Source organism: Hesperophylax consimilis, chromosome 16 (assembly GCF_061612785.1).
Source record: "Hesperophylax consimilis isolate HC1 chromosome 16, BYU_Hcon_1.0, whole genome shotgun sequence".
Lineage (NCBI taxonomy): Eukaryota > Metazoa > Arthropoda > Insecta > Trichoptera > Limnephilidae > Hesperophylax > Hesperophylax consimilis.
Window position 1 is genome coordinate 2,708,299 of NC_142851.1, and position 15,560 is coordinate 2,723,858.

The 15,560-nt window shown below is 52.5% G+C and overlaps 1 protein-coding gene across 1 annotated transcript; it reads right to left on the minus strand.

The window, feature by feature from the left end:
• Window positions 1–2,832: 2,832 nt before the first annotated feature.
• LOC149416548 (uncharacterized) lies at window positions 2,833–4,314 on the minus strand. The gene has a single exon (XM_089641271.1). It carries the CDS (start codon window positions 4,312–4,314, stop codon window positions 2,833–2,835), a length of 1,482 nt encoding a protein of 493 aa, XP_089497397.1.
• Window positions 4,315–15,560: the final 11,246 nt, after the last annotated feature.

Genomic DNA, 15,560 nt, shown 5'->3' on the forward strand with positions numbered 1-15,560 from the left:
CATCGCAGTGCGTAGGACGAAGCCCAGCATTTTCAGTGAAGCACTACACGTCATTTCGATATGAGTATGAAATGTCAGCCTACTATCAAACATGATGCCAAGATCTTTCATAGTGGAGACACGTTTTAAACTTCGGGCATTCATGGTATACCGGTAAAACCAAGTATGACGTGCCCTTGTGAAAGAAAGAATGAAACATTTAGAAACATTGAATTCGATCCGATTCCGTTTACTCCAGTCAACAATTCTATTAATGTCCGATTGGAGTCGAATGCAGTCTTCTAAAGTTTTAATTTCCAGGAATAGTTTTAGGTCATCAGCAAAAAGAAGTGACCTGGAATGCAGAATATTTTCTGTAATATCGTTAATAAAAATTAGAAAGAGGAGCGGTCCTAAATTAGAGCCCTGTGGAACGCCTGAGAGTACAAGGAATAATTTTGACATGAATATTCCATGAGATACAAATTGCTTTCTTCCAGTAAAATAGCTTGCAAAGAATATGAGAAACCGTAGAGAAAAACCTATAGTTGACAATTTATTCAATAATATGTCATGGTTTACGGTATCAAATGCCTTCGAGAAATCATTATATGAGCAATCTACTTGGTAGCCCTTATCTAAAGATTTGGAAACATAATCTGTGAGTACCAGTAGGTTAGTATCTGTTGATCGACCTTTTCTAAACCCATGCTGTTCCGATATTAAGAAAGGCTCTACTTGAAACAGCACATGTTTATGAATTATCGATTCGAATAACTTAGCCGGGGCGGAAAGTATTGCCACTGGCCTGAAATTTTCGACAGATGTCTTTGATCCACTTTTGAAAATGGGACAAATTTTTGAGACTTTCCAGGAATCAGGAAATACACCAGTATTTAAAGTTAGGTTGAATATAAAACTTAGTGGCATTTTTAAAAATTCAACACATCCTTTTAAAAAAAATACTGGAAGAAAGTCTGGCCCAAGTGAATGTGTATGCTTTGTACGGGACGGCACTGTAGTCGCCGGCCGCACAGACGATATAGCGGGAGTGGCCGGCTGGCCGCTTCGACGCCTTGGAAGAGAAGGTCGGGAAAAAGTAGGGAGAATGTTGAAATGTGGGAGAAAGGTATAAGGCAGGGGGGAGAAAGGTAGGGGGGAACCTGCGCCCTGACTAGGGACGCTTCGACTATTGTGACAGTTTCTTCTTGATGAACACCAGGGAGCCGGGAGAAAGAAGAAGGCCAGGTTGCAGTGAAGGTCCAGGGCAGAAGAGGCTTGAAGAGGGCAGTCAGGGCAGTCCAGGAGAGATGTTGATCGTTCGATGGTTGCTGGCTCTCTGCCGAATTGCACAAGTTGTCCGCCTTTTAAAGGACCAACGGGCCTAGCTCTCCCTTTGTTAGCGACAAATTCCGAGAGTTATTTTTGGGTTCCCGGAATTTGTCACAGGAGAGAGCGCCGTTGTTGCGTAACTTGGAAGGGAACGATTTTGACTAGGTCCCTGACTGTTCTTCAACCCACTTTGCCCGGGTCATTTTTATTTAAATACATTTTTGTGAGTTTGCACAAATTACATATTAAAAGGGGGAATTGACATCCAAAAGGCAGTTTTGCACAATATTCAATTTTGTGCAAACGGCAAGTTTTGTAAAGGAAACTGCGTTTGCACAATTTCAAACTTTGTGCAAATTTACATTATTAAAGGGAGTTGGTATTAAAGGGGAAGATTTGCACAATATTCAATTTTGTGCAAACGGCAAGTTTTGTAAAGGAAACCGCGTCTGCACAATTTCAAATTTCATGCAAATCTTCCATGTTTTGTACAGATTTAATATAAGAAGGTATTTGGGGGGTCAAGCCTTTGTTTTTTGTCTATAATGATGACTGCTTGACCCCGTGGTTTTATTTATTGATCAGTTTTTCATATAAGATTTACAGTTTTACACAAGTGCAGATAAGATTACAGATTTTTATAGAGAGAATTTTGTTGCCTAAATTCGAATATGCGCAGAGGTGAGTTTGTAAAGGAACTGCCTCTGCGTAAATTCAGATTTATTAAAATTAATTTAAGTCGGTGGAGGTACGTCCGGTACAATTCTCCCCCCGGTGCAGTCACGGCTGCGCCTAGCGGTCCGGACGTGTAGGTCGGCGGCGTCCTCGACGTCAGGTTCCCCTGGGCCGCTGGGGGTTATGGCTCCCATGCGGCATCCGTGGTCCGGGTGCTGTAGAGGGCGGCGCTGGTGCTGGTGCCGGTGCGGGCGCTGGTGCTGGTGCGGGGGGGATGAGGGCGAGTTTGACAGCAGGGCGGGTGTACGTTCCTGTGGCTGTTTGGACCCGGGCTGTCCTCACTTGGCCGTCGGCAGCTGGGATGGCCTCAACGATACGTCCGCGCGGCCAGCTGTTGCGTGGCAGCGCGGGGTCTAAGATGACCACCAAGTCTCCAGCTTTGAGGGGGTCAGTCGCGGGTGCCACTTCTGTCGGGCGCCCAGGGTGGGGAGGTACTCACTGAGCCACCGCCTCCAGAACATATCGGCGAGCTGTTGGCTGATACGCCACTGGCGACGGAGACATACCTCCTCCTCCTTGCTGTCGTAGAGTGACAGATGTGGGCGGTTCCCGGCAGACCCCATGAGGAAGTGATTCGGGGTGAGGGGCTCTTCGTCCCGCGGGTCGACAGAGACATGAGTCAGTGGCCGATTGTTGACCACAAACTCAGCCTCTGCGCCCTCTCCTTTAAGGTGGCGCTCAGGGCTCGTTTTACCGAGCGCACCAACCTTTCCCAGGCTCCCCCCATGTGGGGACTTAGGGGGGTGATGAAGCGCCACTCGATGCCCTTGGTAGCCAAGGCGTCCGTCATCCTGTCATCCTGCTGCAGGGCTGCCGTGGCATCTCGAATTTCCGGAAGTTTGTCCCGTTGTCTGAGTACAACACCTTGGGCTGACCTCTTCGGGCGGTCATCCGTTGTAAGGCCATAATGGCCGAGTCGGCAGACAGCGAGACCGCTAGCTCCAGATGGATGGCGCGGGTGGAGAGGCAGGTAAATAGGGCTCCATAGCGCTTCTCCCGATGTCTGCCGACGGTGACCTCCATTGGCCCGAAGTAGTCCAGTCCGCAGTGTGTAAAGGGGCGGACGTGGTGAGCCAGGCGGGTCGGCGGGAGAACCCCCATCAGTGGAGGAGAGGGCTTGCTCCGTCGTAAGCGGCAGGTGGGGCATTCATGGCTGATTTTCCTGCTGATGGTACGGAGGCGCAGGATGAAAAAGCTGCACCGGATCTCGGCCACAGTTTTCTCCGTGCTTGGATGGTCCGCCTTTTCATGGTAGTGGCGGATCAGCAGTCGGGCGTATGGATCGGAGCCATCCAAGATCACGGGGGTCTTCGCCACGCTCGTGCTTCCAGTGAGCTCCCTCAGCCGTGAGCCCATCCGCAAAACGTCATCAGGTCCGAGGAAGGGGGCCAAACTGACGAGACGACTGGCGGCAGGTAGCGCCTGGCTGCGACGGATGGTGTGCAGGTCAGTGGAGAAGGCGTCTTCTTGGGACCTTCTCACCCATCTGCGCTCAGCCTCCGTCAGCTCGTCTGCTCGTAAGGAGCCTTCAGGGGGTCGGCTTGGGCCCGTCCGACAGCGCCTGATGAAGCGTAGCACCCACGCTGTAGCCCGGATCAGCCGGTGCCATGACGAGAACCTCTCGACCAGAGGTAGGGCCTCTCCGGCTGTGGTGATGTGCCCGACGTAGTGTCGGGGCCGGGTCTCGAGGGTCTGGTCGTCTGGCTTTGTGAGGGTGCGCTCCTTTGGCCAGTCGCTCTCCGGTGTGGTGAGGAAGGCGGGGCCGTTGAACCATCTTCCTTGGAGTGACAGGTCGGGCAGCTCCAAGTCCCGTGTGCCGATGTCGGCCGGGTTCTGCTTGGTGGGAACCCACCTCCAATTGGCTATGGAGGTGAGTTCATCTATTTCGCCCAACCTGTTGGACACGAACGCAGAGTACGTGCGCGGATCGGTGCGTAACCAGCACAGCACTGTGGTCGAGTCCGTCCAGAAGATGGTTGAAGCTATCCTCGCTTGGCTCTCCAACCGGATGGTTCTGGCCAATCTGGCCGCCATGAGTGCGGACTGCAGCTCAAGGCGGGGTATGGATAGCGGCTTGAGAGGTGCCACCTTACATTTGCTGGCGATGAAGGTGGCTTTTAGGGTGCCCTGCACTTCCTCCACGAAGTAGGCGACGGCACAGCAAGCTTGCTCCGAGGCGTCGCAGAAGAGGTGCAGGGTCACGCTGCTTGACCTCTGTCGGAGCGACCGTCGTGGGATGGAGACGCTGCTTTCCTGGAGCAGGCTCATCCAGTCCCTTCAGCGTTCAGCGTGCTCCGAGGTGATGTGGTCGTCCCATCCAACGCTAGAACGCCACACGGCTTGCAGTAGGATCTTCGACCGTATGGTGAGGCAGGAGACGAAGCCCACCGGGTCGAAGATCTTCATCACGATGGAGAGGAGCTGCCGCTTTGTAGGCCGTGTGGCTTCCTCTAGACTGGCCGCTTCCAGGAAAGTGTAGATGAAGCGGTCGGTAGATGGGTCCCACACCAGTCCCAGGACCCTCTCGGTCTCGCTGCTCCCGCTGCTGATAGCTACCGTGGAGTTGGCGCGGTCTTCAGGGGGCACATCGGCGATGGCGTCCAGGCTGTTTGAAGCCCAGTTCGTAAGGTGGAACCCTCCCTTTGCAAGGAGGGCCCTTACGTCTCGGACTAGGGCAGCAGCTTCGTCAGGGTTGTCCACTGCGTCCAGGTAATCGTCCATGTAAAACCGTGAACGAATGGCTGCTGCGGCGGCCGGGTACTGGTGCTCGTACTGACCGGCCACCCTGTCCCGCACGTACTGGGCACTGCTGGGCGAGCAGGTAGCCCCAAACATCATGGACGCCAGCTGGTAGGTGTCCGGCTGTTGCCGGTCCGGCGACCTCCACAGGTAAAGTTGCGAAGACTGGTCCTCTTTCCTGATTTGGATCCTCAGGAACATCTCCTGGATGTCGGCGGCGATGGCTATACCGCCTTCCCGGAATCGGAGGATGTTCCCCAGGAGAGAGGACAGCAGGTCAGGGCCAGTGAGCAGTTGGTCGTTAAGTGACGTCCCTCGGCATCGGCTGGCGGCGTCGAACACAACCCTTATCTTCCCTGGCTTGTTCGGGTTGGTGACGGCGAAGTGGGGAAGATACCACTTCCGTGGGGCAGGGAGCGACGCCTCATTGGGGGAGAGGCGTCTGGCGTAGCCTTTGGCGACAAGCTGCGTCATTTTGTCATTGTACGCCGCTGCCAGGGTTGCGTCCGCTGCGAGCTTTTTCTCGAGGGACTGGAGCCGCTTCAGCGCACACTGCCGGTTGTCGGGTAGTGTGGCGTCAGGGTGTCTCCACAGGAGGCCAGTTTCCCACCGCCCAGAAGGTAGGGGGCGGGTGGTTTCTGCCATTAATGCCATGGCCTTTGTGTCCATGGCATTGACTCTCGCCGCAGACGTGACGCCGAGGGAGTCGACGGCAAAGTTGGATGTTACCAACTCCCTCAGGCGGGCATCTGCAGCGGTCTCCGACTGGAGGGCCAGTGTGGTAGCTGGCCCGTCATTGCTGAGGCTCGAGCCTCCGTGGGCGATCCACCCCAAAGGGGTCCGTGACACTATTCGAGTAGTGCTATTCTCACGGACCTCTCTTGACACGATAAGGTGGGCATTATCCTGCCCGATCAAGAGTTTTGGGGTGACGCGTCTTCCAGGAACGCGCTGCTCCGGCAGGCTCAGGTCAGTCGAAGGACCATGTACGGGACGGCACTGTAGTCGCCGGCCGCACAGACGATATAGCGGGAGTGGCCGGCTGGCCGCTTCGACGCCTTGGAAGGGAAGGTCGGGAAAAAGTAGGGAGAATGTTGAAAAAATGGAAAAAATGGGGAAAAATTATGAAAGGGAAAAATGGGGAAAATGTGGGGGAAAGGTATAAGGCAGGGGGGAGGAAGGTAGGGGGGAACCTGCGCCCTGACTAGGGACGCTTCGACTATTGTGACAGTTTCTTCTTGATGAACACCAGGGAGCCGGGAGAAAGAAGAAGGCCAGGTTGCAGTGAAGGTCCAGGGCAGAAGAGGCTTGAAGAAGGCAGTCAGGGCAGGTGCCAGGATGCGCAGCAGCGGGCGCAGCAGGGGGCCCGCCAGGGTAGGCGGTAGGGTAGGCTGCGGGATGCGCACCAGGGGGCGCGCCAGGGTGCTCGCCAGGAGAGGCGCCAGGATACGCAGCAGCGGGCGCAGCAGGCGGTCCGCCAGGGTGCTCGGCAGGGTAGGCGGCGAGTTGGGTACCAGGGGGCGCGTTAGGGTGCTCGCCAGGGCAGGCGCCAGGATGCGCAGCAGCGGGCGCAGCAGGGGGCCCGCCAGGGTAGGCGGCAGGGTAGGCGGCGGGATGCGCACCAGGGGGCGCGCCAGGGTACTCGCCAGGAGAGGCGCCAGGATACGCAGCAGCGGGCGCAGCAGGGGGTCCGCCAGGGCGCTCGGCAGGGTAGGCGGCGAGTTGGGTACCAGGGGGCGCGCCAGGGTGCTCGCCAGGGCAGGCGCCAGGATGCGCAGCAGCGGGCGCAGCAGGGGGCCCGCCACGGTAGGCGGCAGGGTAGGCGGCGGGATGCGCACCAGGGGGCGCGCCAGGGTGCTCGCCAGGGCAGGCGCCAGGATGCGCAGCAGCGGGCCCGCCAGGGTAGGCGGCAGGATGCGCACCAGGGGGCGCACCAGGGTAGGCGGCAGGGTGCGCACCAGGGGCCGCACCAGGGTAGGCGGCAGGGTGCGCACCTGGGGCCGCACCAGGGTACGTGCCCAGGTGGGTGCCAGGGGGGTCCGCCCCTGGCAGGTACTGCGTCGCGGTGGGGAGGGCTGCGAGCAGCACAGCGAGCTGCCTGCTCATTGTCCGGTTCGCCTTCCGGAGCTGCCTGACCGTGTCCTCTGTTGTGGTTGAATCCTCCTCTGCATCGGAGGACGGTGCGCTGTCAGGGCCGGCAAAGTGAGTGTCAGCAGGGCTGGCAGCGCGTGGGGCGGCAGGTCCGGCAGGGTCAGGGCCGGCAGGGCCGGCAGGGTGAGGGCCGGCAGGGTGAGGGCCGGCAGGGCCGGCGGGGTGAGGGCCTGTCACCAGCTCCACGTCGGGTTGTGAATCTGGGGTGGAGGCTGAAGCCTCGCGGCCACTCCGCAGGGACGGCATCTTGGGACGTCACTGGAAGGCGTGAAGGAGTGAAGGCGTGAAGAGGCGATCGCGGCTCGAAGGACCATGTACGGGACGGCACTGTAGTCGCCGGCCGCACAGACGATATAGCGGGAGTGGCCGGCTGGCCGCTTCGACGCCTTGGAAGAGAAGGTCGGGAAAAAGTAGGGAGAATGTTGAAAAAATGGAAAAAATGGGGAAAAATATGGGGAAAATGAAAAGTCGGGAAAAATGTGGAAAAAATGGGGAAAAAATATGAAAGGGAAAAATGGGGAAAATGTGGGGGGGAAATGGGAAAAATATAGGGAAGGGAGAAATGGGGAAAATGTGGGAGAAAGGTATAAGGCAGGGGGGAGAAAGGTAGGGGGGAACCTGCGCCCTGACTAGGGACGCTTCGACTATTGTGACAGTTTCTTCTTGATGAACACCAGGGAGCCGGGAGAAAGAAGAAGGCCAGGTTGCAGTGAAGGTCCAGGGCAGAAGAGGCTTGAAGAAGGCAGTCAGGGCAGGCGCCAGGATGCGCAGCAGCGGGCGCAGCAGGGGGCCCGCCAGGGTAGGCGGTAGGGTAGGCTGCGGGATGCGCACCAGGGGGCGCGCCAGGGTGCTCGCCAGGAGAGGCGCCAGGATACGCAGCAGCGGGCGCAGCAGGGGGTCCGCCAGGGCGCTCGGCAGGGTAGGCGGCGAGTTGGGTACCAGGGGGCGCGCCAGGGTGCTCGCCAGGGCAGGCGCCAGGATGCGCAGCAGCGGGCGCAGCAGGGGGCCCGCCACGGTAGGCGGCAGGGTAGGCGGCGGGATGCGCACCAGGGGGCGCGCCAGGGTGCTCGCCAGGGCAGGCGCCAGGATGCGCAGCAGCGGGCCCGCCAGGGTAGGCGGCAGGATGCGCACAAGGGGGCGCACCAGGGTAGGCGGCAGGGTGCGCACCAGGGGCCGCACCAGGGTAGGCGGCAGGGTGCGCACCTGGGGCCGCACCAGGGTACGTGCCCAGGTGGGTGCCAGGGGGGTCCGCCCCTGGCAGGTACTGCGTCGCGGTGGGGAGGGCTGCGAGCAGCACAGCGAGCTGCCTGCTCATTGTCCGGTTCGCCTTCCGGAGCTGCCTGACCGTGTCCTCTGTTGTGGTTGAATCCTCCTCTGCATCGGAGGACGGTGCGCTGTCAGGGCCGGCAAAGTGAGTGTCAGCAGGGCTGGCAGCGCGTGGGGCGGCAGGTCCGGCAGGGTCAGGGCCGGCAGGGCCGGCAGGGTGAGGGCCGGCAGGGCCGGCGGGGTGAGGGCCTGTCACCAGCTCCACGTCGGGTTGTGAATCTGGGGTGGAGGCTGAAGCCTCGCGGCCACTCCGCAGGGACGGCATCTTGGGACGTCACTGGAAGGCGTGAAGGAGTGAAGGCGTGAAGAGGCGATCGCGGCTCGAAGGACCATGTACGGGACGGCACTGTAGTCGCCGGCCGCACAGACGATATAGCGGGAGTGGCCGGCTGGCCGCTTCGACGCCTTGGAAGAGAAGGTCGGGAAAAAGTAGGGAGAATGTTGAAAAAATGGAAAAAATGGGGAAAAATATGGGGAAAATGAAAAGTCGGGAAAAATGTGGAAAAAATGGGGAAAAAATATGAAAGGGGAAAATGGGGAAAATGTGGGGGGAAAATGGGAAAAATATAGGGAAGGGAGAAATGGGGAAAATGTGGGAGAAAGGTATAAGGCAGGGGGGAGAAAGGTAGGGGGGAACCTGCGCCCTGACTAGGGACGCTTCGACTATTGTGACAGTTTCTTCTTGATGAACACCAGGGAGCCGGGAGAAAGAAGAAGGCCAGGTTGCAGTGAAGGTCCAGGGCAGAAGAGGCTTGAAGAAGGCAGTCAGGGCAGGCGCCAGGATGCGCAGCAGCGGGCGCAGCAGGGGGCCCGCCAGGGTAGGCGGTAGGGTAGGCTGCGGGATGCGCACCAGGGGGCGCGCCAGGGTGCTCGCCAGGAGAGGCGCCAGGATACGCAGCAGCGGGCGCAGCAGGGGGTCCGCCAGGGCGCTCGGCAGGGTAGGCGGCGAGTTGGGTACCAGGGGGCGCGCCAGGGTGCTCGCCAGGGCAGGCGCCAGGATGCGCAGCAGCGGGCGCAGCAGGGGGCCCGCCACGGTAGGCGGCAGGGTAGGCGGCGGGATGCGCACCAGGGGGCGCGCCAGGGTGCTCGCCAGGGCAGGCGCCAGGATGCGCAGCAGCGGGCCCGCCAGGGTAGGCGGCAGGATGCGCACGAGGGGGCGCACCAGGGTAGGCGGCAGGGTGCGCACCAGGGGCCGCACCAGGGTAGGCGGCAGGGTGCGCACCTGGGGCCGCACCAGGGTACGTGCCCAGGTGGGTGCCAGGGGGGTCCGCCCCTGGCAGGTACTGCGTCGCGGTGGGGAGGGCTGCGAGCAGCACAGCGAGCTGCCTGCTCATTGTCCGGTTCGCCTTCCGGAGCTGCCTGACCGTGTCCTCTGTTGTGGTTGAATCCTCCTCTGCATCGGAGGACGGTGCGCTGTCAGGGCCGGCAAAGTGAGTGTCAGCAGGGCTGGCAGCGCGTGGGGCGGCAGGTCCGGCAGGGTCAGGGCCGGCAGGGCCGGCAGGGTGAGGGCCGGCAGGGCCGGCGGGGTGAGGGCCTGTCACCAGCTCCACGTCGGGTTGTGAATCTGGGGTGGAGGCTGAAGCCTCGCGGCCACTCCGCAGGGACGGCATCTTGGGACGTCACTGGAAGGCGTGAAGGAGTGAAGGCGTGAAGAGGCGATCGCGGCTCGAAGGACCATGTACGGGACGGCACTGTAGTCGCCGGCCGCACAGACGATATAGCGGGAGTGGCCGGCTGGCCGCTTCGACGCCTTGGAAGAGAAGGTCGGGAAAAAGTAGGGAGAATGTTGAAAAAATGGAAAAAATGGGGAAAAATATGGGGAAAATGAAAAGTCGGGAAAAATGTGGAAAAAATGGGGAAAAAATATGAAAGGGGAAAATGGGGAAAATGTGGGGGGAAAATGGGAAAAATATAGGGAAGGGAGAAATGGGGAAAATGTGGGAGAAAGGTATAAGGCAGGGGGGAGAAAGGTAGGGGGGAACCTGCGCCCTGACTAGGGACGCTTCGACTATTGTGACAGTTTCTTCTTGATGAACACCAGGGAGCCGGGAGAAAGAAGAAGGCCAGGTTGCAGTGAAGGTCCAGGGCAGAAGAGGCTTGAAGAGGGCAGTCAGGGCAGTCCAGGAGAGATGTTGATCGTTCGATGGTTGCTGGCTCTCTGCCGAATTGCACAAGTTGTCCGCCTTTTAAAGGACCAACGGGCCTAGCTCTCCCTTTGTTAGCGACAAATTCCGAGAATTATTTTTGGGTTCCCGGAATTTGTCACAGGAGAGAGCGCCGTTGTTGCGTAACTTGGAAGGGAACGATTTTGACTAGGTCCCTGACTGTTCTTCAACCCACTTTGCCCGGGTCATTTTTATTTAAATACATTTTTGTGAGTTTGCACAAATTACATATTAAAAGGGGGAATTGACATCCAAAAGGCAGTTTTGCACAATATTCAATTTTGTGCAAACGGCAAGTTTTGTAAAGGAAACTGCGTTTGCACAATTTCAAACTTTGTGCAAATTTACATTATTAAAGGGAGTTGGTATTAAAGGGGAAGATTTGCACAATATTCAATTTATGCAAACGGCAAGTTTTGTAAAGGAAACCGCGTCTGCACAATTTCAAATTTCATGCAAATCTTCCATGTTTTGTACAGATTTAATATAAGAAGGTATTTGGGGGGTCAAGCCTTTGTTTTTTGTCTATAATGATGACTGCTTGACCCCGTGGTTTTATTTATTGATCAGTTTTTCATATAAGATTTACAGTTTTACACAAGTGCAGATAAGATTACAGATTTTTATAGAGAGAATTTTGTTGCCTAAATTCGAATATGCGCAGAGGTGAGTTTGTAAAGGAACTGCCTCTGCGTAAATTCAGATTTATTAAAATTAATTTAAGTCGGTGGAGGTACGTCCGGTACATGCTTCATGTTATTAATTGAAGATTTAACATCTGATTCGTCTATATGACTTATATCAATGTTTTGGGCTCCCTTCACATTCATCTTGGAAGCAGAAATGGGATTTAGTAATGGAGGCTCGTTACTGTACACTGATTGGAAATGAGTTGCAAATGCATTGGCTACATCCGCTCCTCTAACTTCCCGATCACCATGCATCATGATGTTTGTTATACCACCATCTTTGCGCAGTGATTTTACGTAGTCCCAAAATGCCTTGGGATCATGCTTGATATCACTCTCTATTGAGTCGACATACGTTCGGAATGCTATATGAACAACTGCTCTGAGGTTACTGAACATTTCATACTCATTTTGGTCAACAGTAGCTTTCCATTTTTTATGGTGAGCATGTTTTATCTCAATGCTCCTGATGGTATCTCTAGTGAACCACTTCGGATATCTACGTCCACCTCTGTTGGGAGGTTTCCTAGGGAAGCAAGCGTCAAATACATTATAAATACATGAATAAAAATGGTGTAGCGCCTCATTAACGGTATCGAATTTAGAAAGTTCATGCCAATCCAATTGGCTCATCATCTGATAAAGTTTGACAAAATCACCCCTACCAAAAATCCATCCCCGCAAAGTGCCGTCTGTAGTTTTAGGTAATTTGGTAGTCTTCGGAGGCTTTTTACAAGAATACCGGAACTCTAATGCGGGGTGATATTTGTCCTCATATACGAGGGGAGAATCGCTATGTATGACATTTAATTCAATGTTACACAAAACTAGATCCAACATCCTCAACTCAGAATTGGGAATACCATTATTCTGGGTGAGCCCAAACACTTCGCATAAAAAATTGAGGTCATTTTCAACATCCTTGCCGCTACGCGCTGAATGGATGTTGAAATCTCCCAAAACAATAATATTCCTTCCTCCGAAAAGATCCACGTTTTCGTGAAACTTATCGAAGAATAGTTGATATGTTTCCAGAGTTGATACCGGTGGAAAATATATTACACATATAAAAGTAACAGACAAATCGATTGTAATTTTTATCCACAAGTCTTCGATGTCAGCTTCCAGATCAGGCATGTGTTCGGCCTTAAACTTAGTTTTGACAGCCAAAAGGCAGCCTCCGCCTTGTCTGTGGCCACTACCACTATCTCTGTCCTTTCTGTACACTTGAAAACTGTCATCGAATAACTCCTGGTTGCACACACTGGAGTTCAGCCAAGTCTCAGTGAGCCCTATTACATCGTAATTGTTTACCAAAACGTTAGAATAAAATAGAGAACATTTAGTTTTTAGTCCCCTCACGTTTTGGTAAAAGAAATGAAAACTATTGTACTGTCAACTATGTTTAATATTTGGTAGCCGTGGTGTAATTACCTTATTGACCCATTCTTTTAAAAACGAATGCTTAGGCCAATGCTTAGACTGCAGTAATTCTGCCACCGCTGACCCGGGTACACCGATTTTAAATGATGCATATTCTCCCCTCGTTTTGATTTTTGTTATCTTAAATGAGGAGATACTGACAGATTTACTTATTGTTTTGAGGTGCGATGTTAAGTCATCTACTGTAGTGTCTGGATGCAAGGGGTAAAGATGGAAGTATTTCACTTCCTCCTGGTCCTTTTGACTACCTCGTACGGTGATGGGACGCCGTTTACGATTACGATTAATCAAAGTCCAAGGTTGACTTCCTGGAGTTTGACGTAAGGGCGGTGCATCTGCTTTAGCTCCATCGGGCGGGGGCGGTGCATCCACATCAGTTCCGCCGGCCGGTGGCAGCGCATCACTATCAGATGGCGTGGAGGTAGACGCTGTGGAGGTAGACGCAACGGGTGTCACATCAGGAGTACTTCGGGATGAAGCATACGGGGAAGAAGATTGTCCCTTGTCTGAAGCGTTACTCGTTTTTTTCCCTCTTTGGGAGGCTTTTGCAGCCTGTGAGCGGGTTATTATTTTTCCGACGGCCAAACTTGCAGTGTCATCTGAGGTACGAGTCGGCTTAGTAGACGGGTCGACGTGCGGGGGGAACGGAACGGGGAAACCGGGCCCGGCAGTTGCAGTTGTATTGTCTGCGGTAGCAGCGAGCGGGGGCGGTGAGGTGGCGGTGACGAGGGGCGCTGGCGGGCCGAGTGTGTCGCCTGTAGCGAGAACGGGAATGTTGTGCACACATGTACCTGCAACCGCAGTTTCACTATTGTACAAACTACCGACAATTACTGGTGACGTTTTTAGAATATTTTTAACAACATTCAACTCACTAGTTAAATTGTCCACTTTAACCGAGAGAACTTCGATGGCCATCGTTAGCAAACGAAGCGCATTCGTTTCCTCGTTGATATCCATTAGGATAAACTTGTAAATTATTTAATAAATTAAAATTACGGCGCGCGGCGAAAAACACGTACGTCCTGCCGGCGAATTTAACAGTTATGGATGTGAAACATGGACCTTGAAAGTAAATACCATGAACAGGTTAGAGGCTTTTGAAATGTGGCTTCACCGGAGAATACTCAAGTCCCATGGACCGACATGATCACCAACACAGAAATTCTCAGGCGGGCTAGAGCAGAGAGAGAACTGCTTAGATTAATAAAAATCAGGAAAATTTCATATCTGGGTCATGTACTTCGAGGGGAGAAGTATCACTTGCTCCAGTTAATATTGAAAGGCAAGATAGAGGGTCGCAGAGGGCCTGGTAGGAGACAAATGTCTTGGCTGCGAAATATACGAGAGTGGACCGGCATTAGAAGTGTGGAGGAGCTATTCCGGGCAGCGCAAGACAATGAGACATTTTCCAGAGTGATCGCCAACGTCGGGGGGACCTGATACGGCACATAAAGAAGAAGAAGATACTAATAAATTAAATGAAGCATGAAAAAGAACAAGACATAAAAAATAAAAAGACAACGGTCACAAGTAGGAATCGAACCCACAATCTCTTGTCTTACCGGGACATTATATGACATAATTATATGCCGCTTGATAAACAGATTCCCATGGTTGTGTGGTTTAAGACGCTTGAGTAGTATCTTCACTGTTTTTTATTTCTCTAAAAAAATTACGATAATGAAGGTATATTAATTTTATTTTTATGTTGACGAATATTTGTTCTATAACAATTTTATTTTTATGTTGACGAATACATGTTCTATAACAATTTTAGTTTTGCCGCCAAAATGACACTTCGTTTTTATTCGTAAATTCGGCGGCGTTGACCACACAGATGGTGACTGCCGTCTTACCAGCCAGTGGTGGCCTCTACGTCATAATCATGTTGAGCCATTTGGAACCGTTTTAAATATAAACTATAAATCTTCCACACATTTTTAGCACAATGACAAGAATCAGAAAAATAAACTTTAAATCTTCCACACATTTTTAGCACAATGACAAGAATCAGAAAAATAAACTTTAAATCTTCCACACATTTTTAGCACAATGACAAGAATCAGAAAAATAAACTTTAAATCTTCCACACAATTTTAGCACAATGATCAGAATCATAAAAATAAACTTTAAATCTTCCACACAATTTTAACAGATGGTATGCAAAAATACCCCAGTAGGGTATGTTGTGAGGCTGAAGGTAGTGGGGAGGGGAAGGAGATGAGAAGAGGATGGTATGGAAGTACCTGAATATTCAGGTCTGGTACCAAACACAGCTAAAACCATTTCAAGCAACATTTAAATTCTGAATGGAGGTCTTACACCAGGGCAATACTGAGTAGTATCCTCCACTTGAAAATATTGGCAACCATTTTTAGTTAACTAGGTAGTACATATTTGTAAAAAAAAAATACAAAAACATTATCCAATTCGTAATTATGTAATTAAGTTAACACTTTACCAACGCATGTGATGTAAAAAGCAACTTTTTATAGACAAAAAAAACAACGCACAGTAGCTATTTTTTAAATTATATTTATGAAATTAATAATTCAATGCACAATAATAAAAACAGAAACAGAAATCAAATAATATAAGCTTTAAGGACAAGCAACAATTTATTGAGACCTAGCTCCAAATAATAATTTAACATAGCCTTAACTACACATAACTTAACTTTAACTACTTCAAAGGCTGACTTTGTGACCTAATAGTTTTTACTAAAATGTTATTAACCTTTTAGGATAGTAACTGACTAGAAGAAATTTTTACGATTCATAATCACGGCATTGCTTTTGGGAACATCTCATAATGTCTCATAGAAATCATTGTCTCCCTTACTACTATGGTGTTAAGTAAGAACTAAACGGTGTTAGAAAGAAAAAAACACCATACTTTATATTCAAATCCAAAAGTTAACAACAGAAAAATTAAAATGAAACAGAACATTAAATTAAAAACACCTTTATGAAACCAAAGGTTATGACTGTAATTTCAG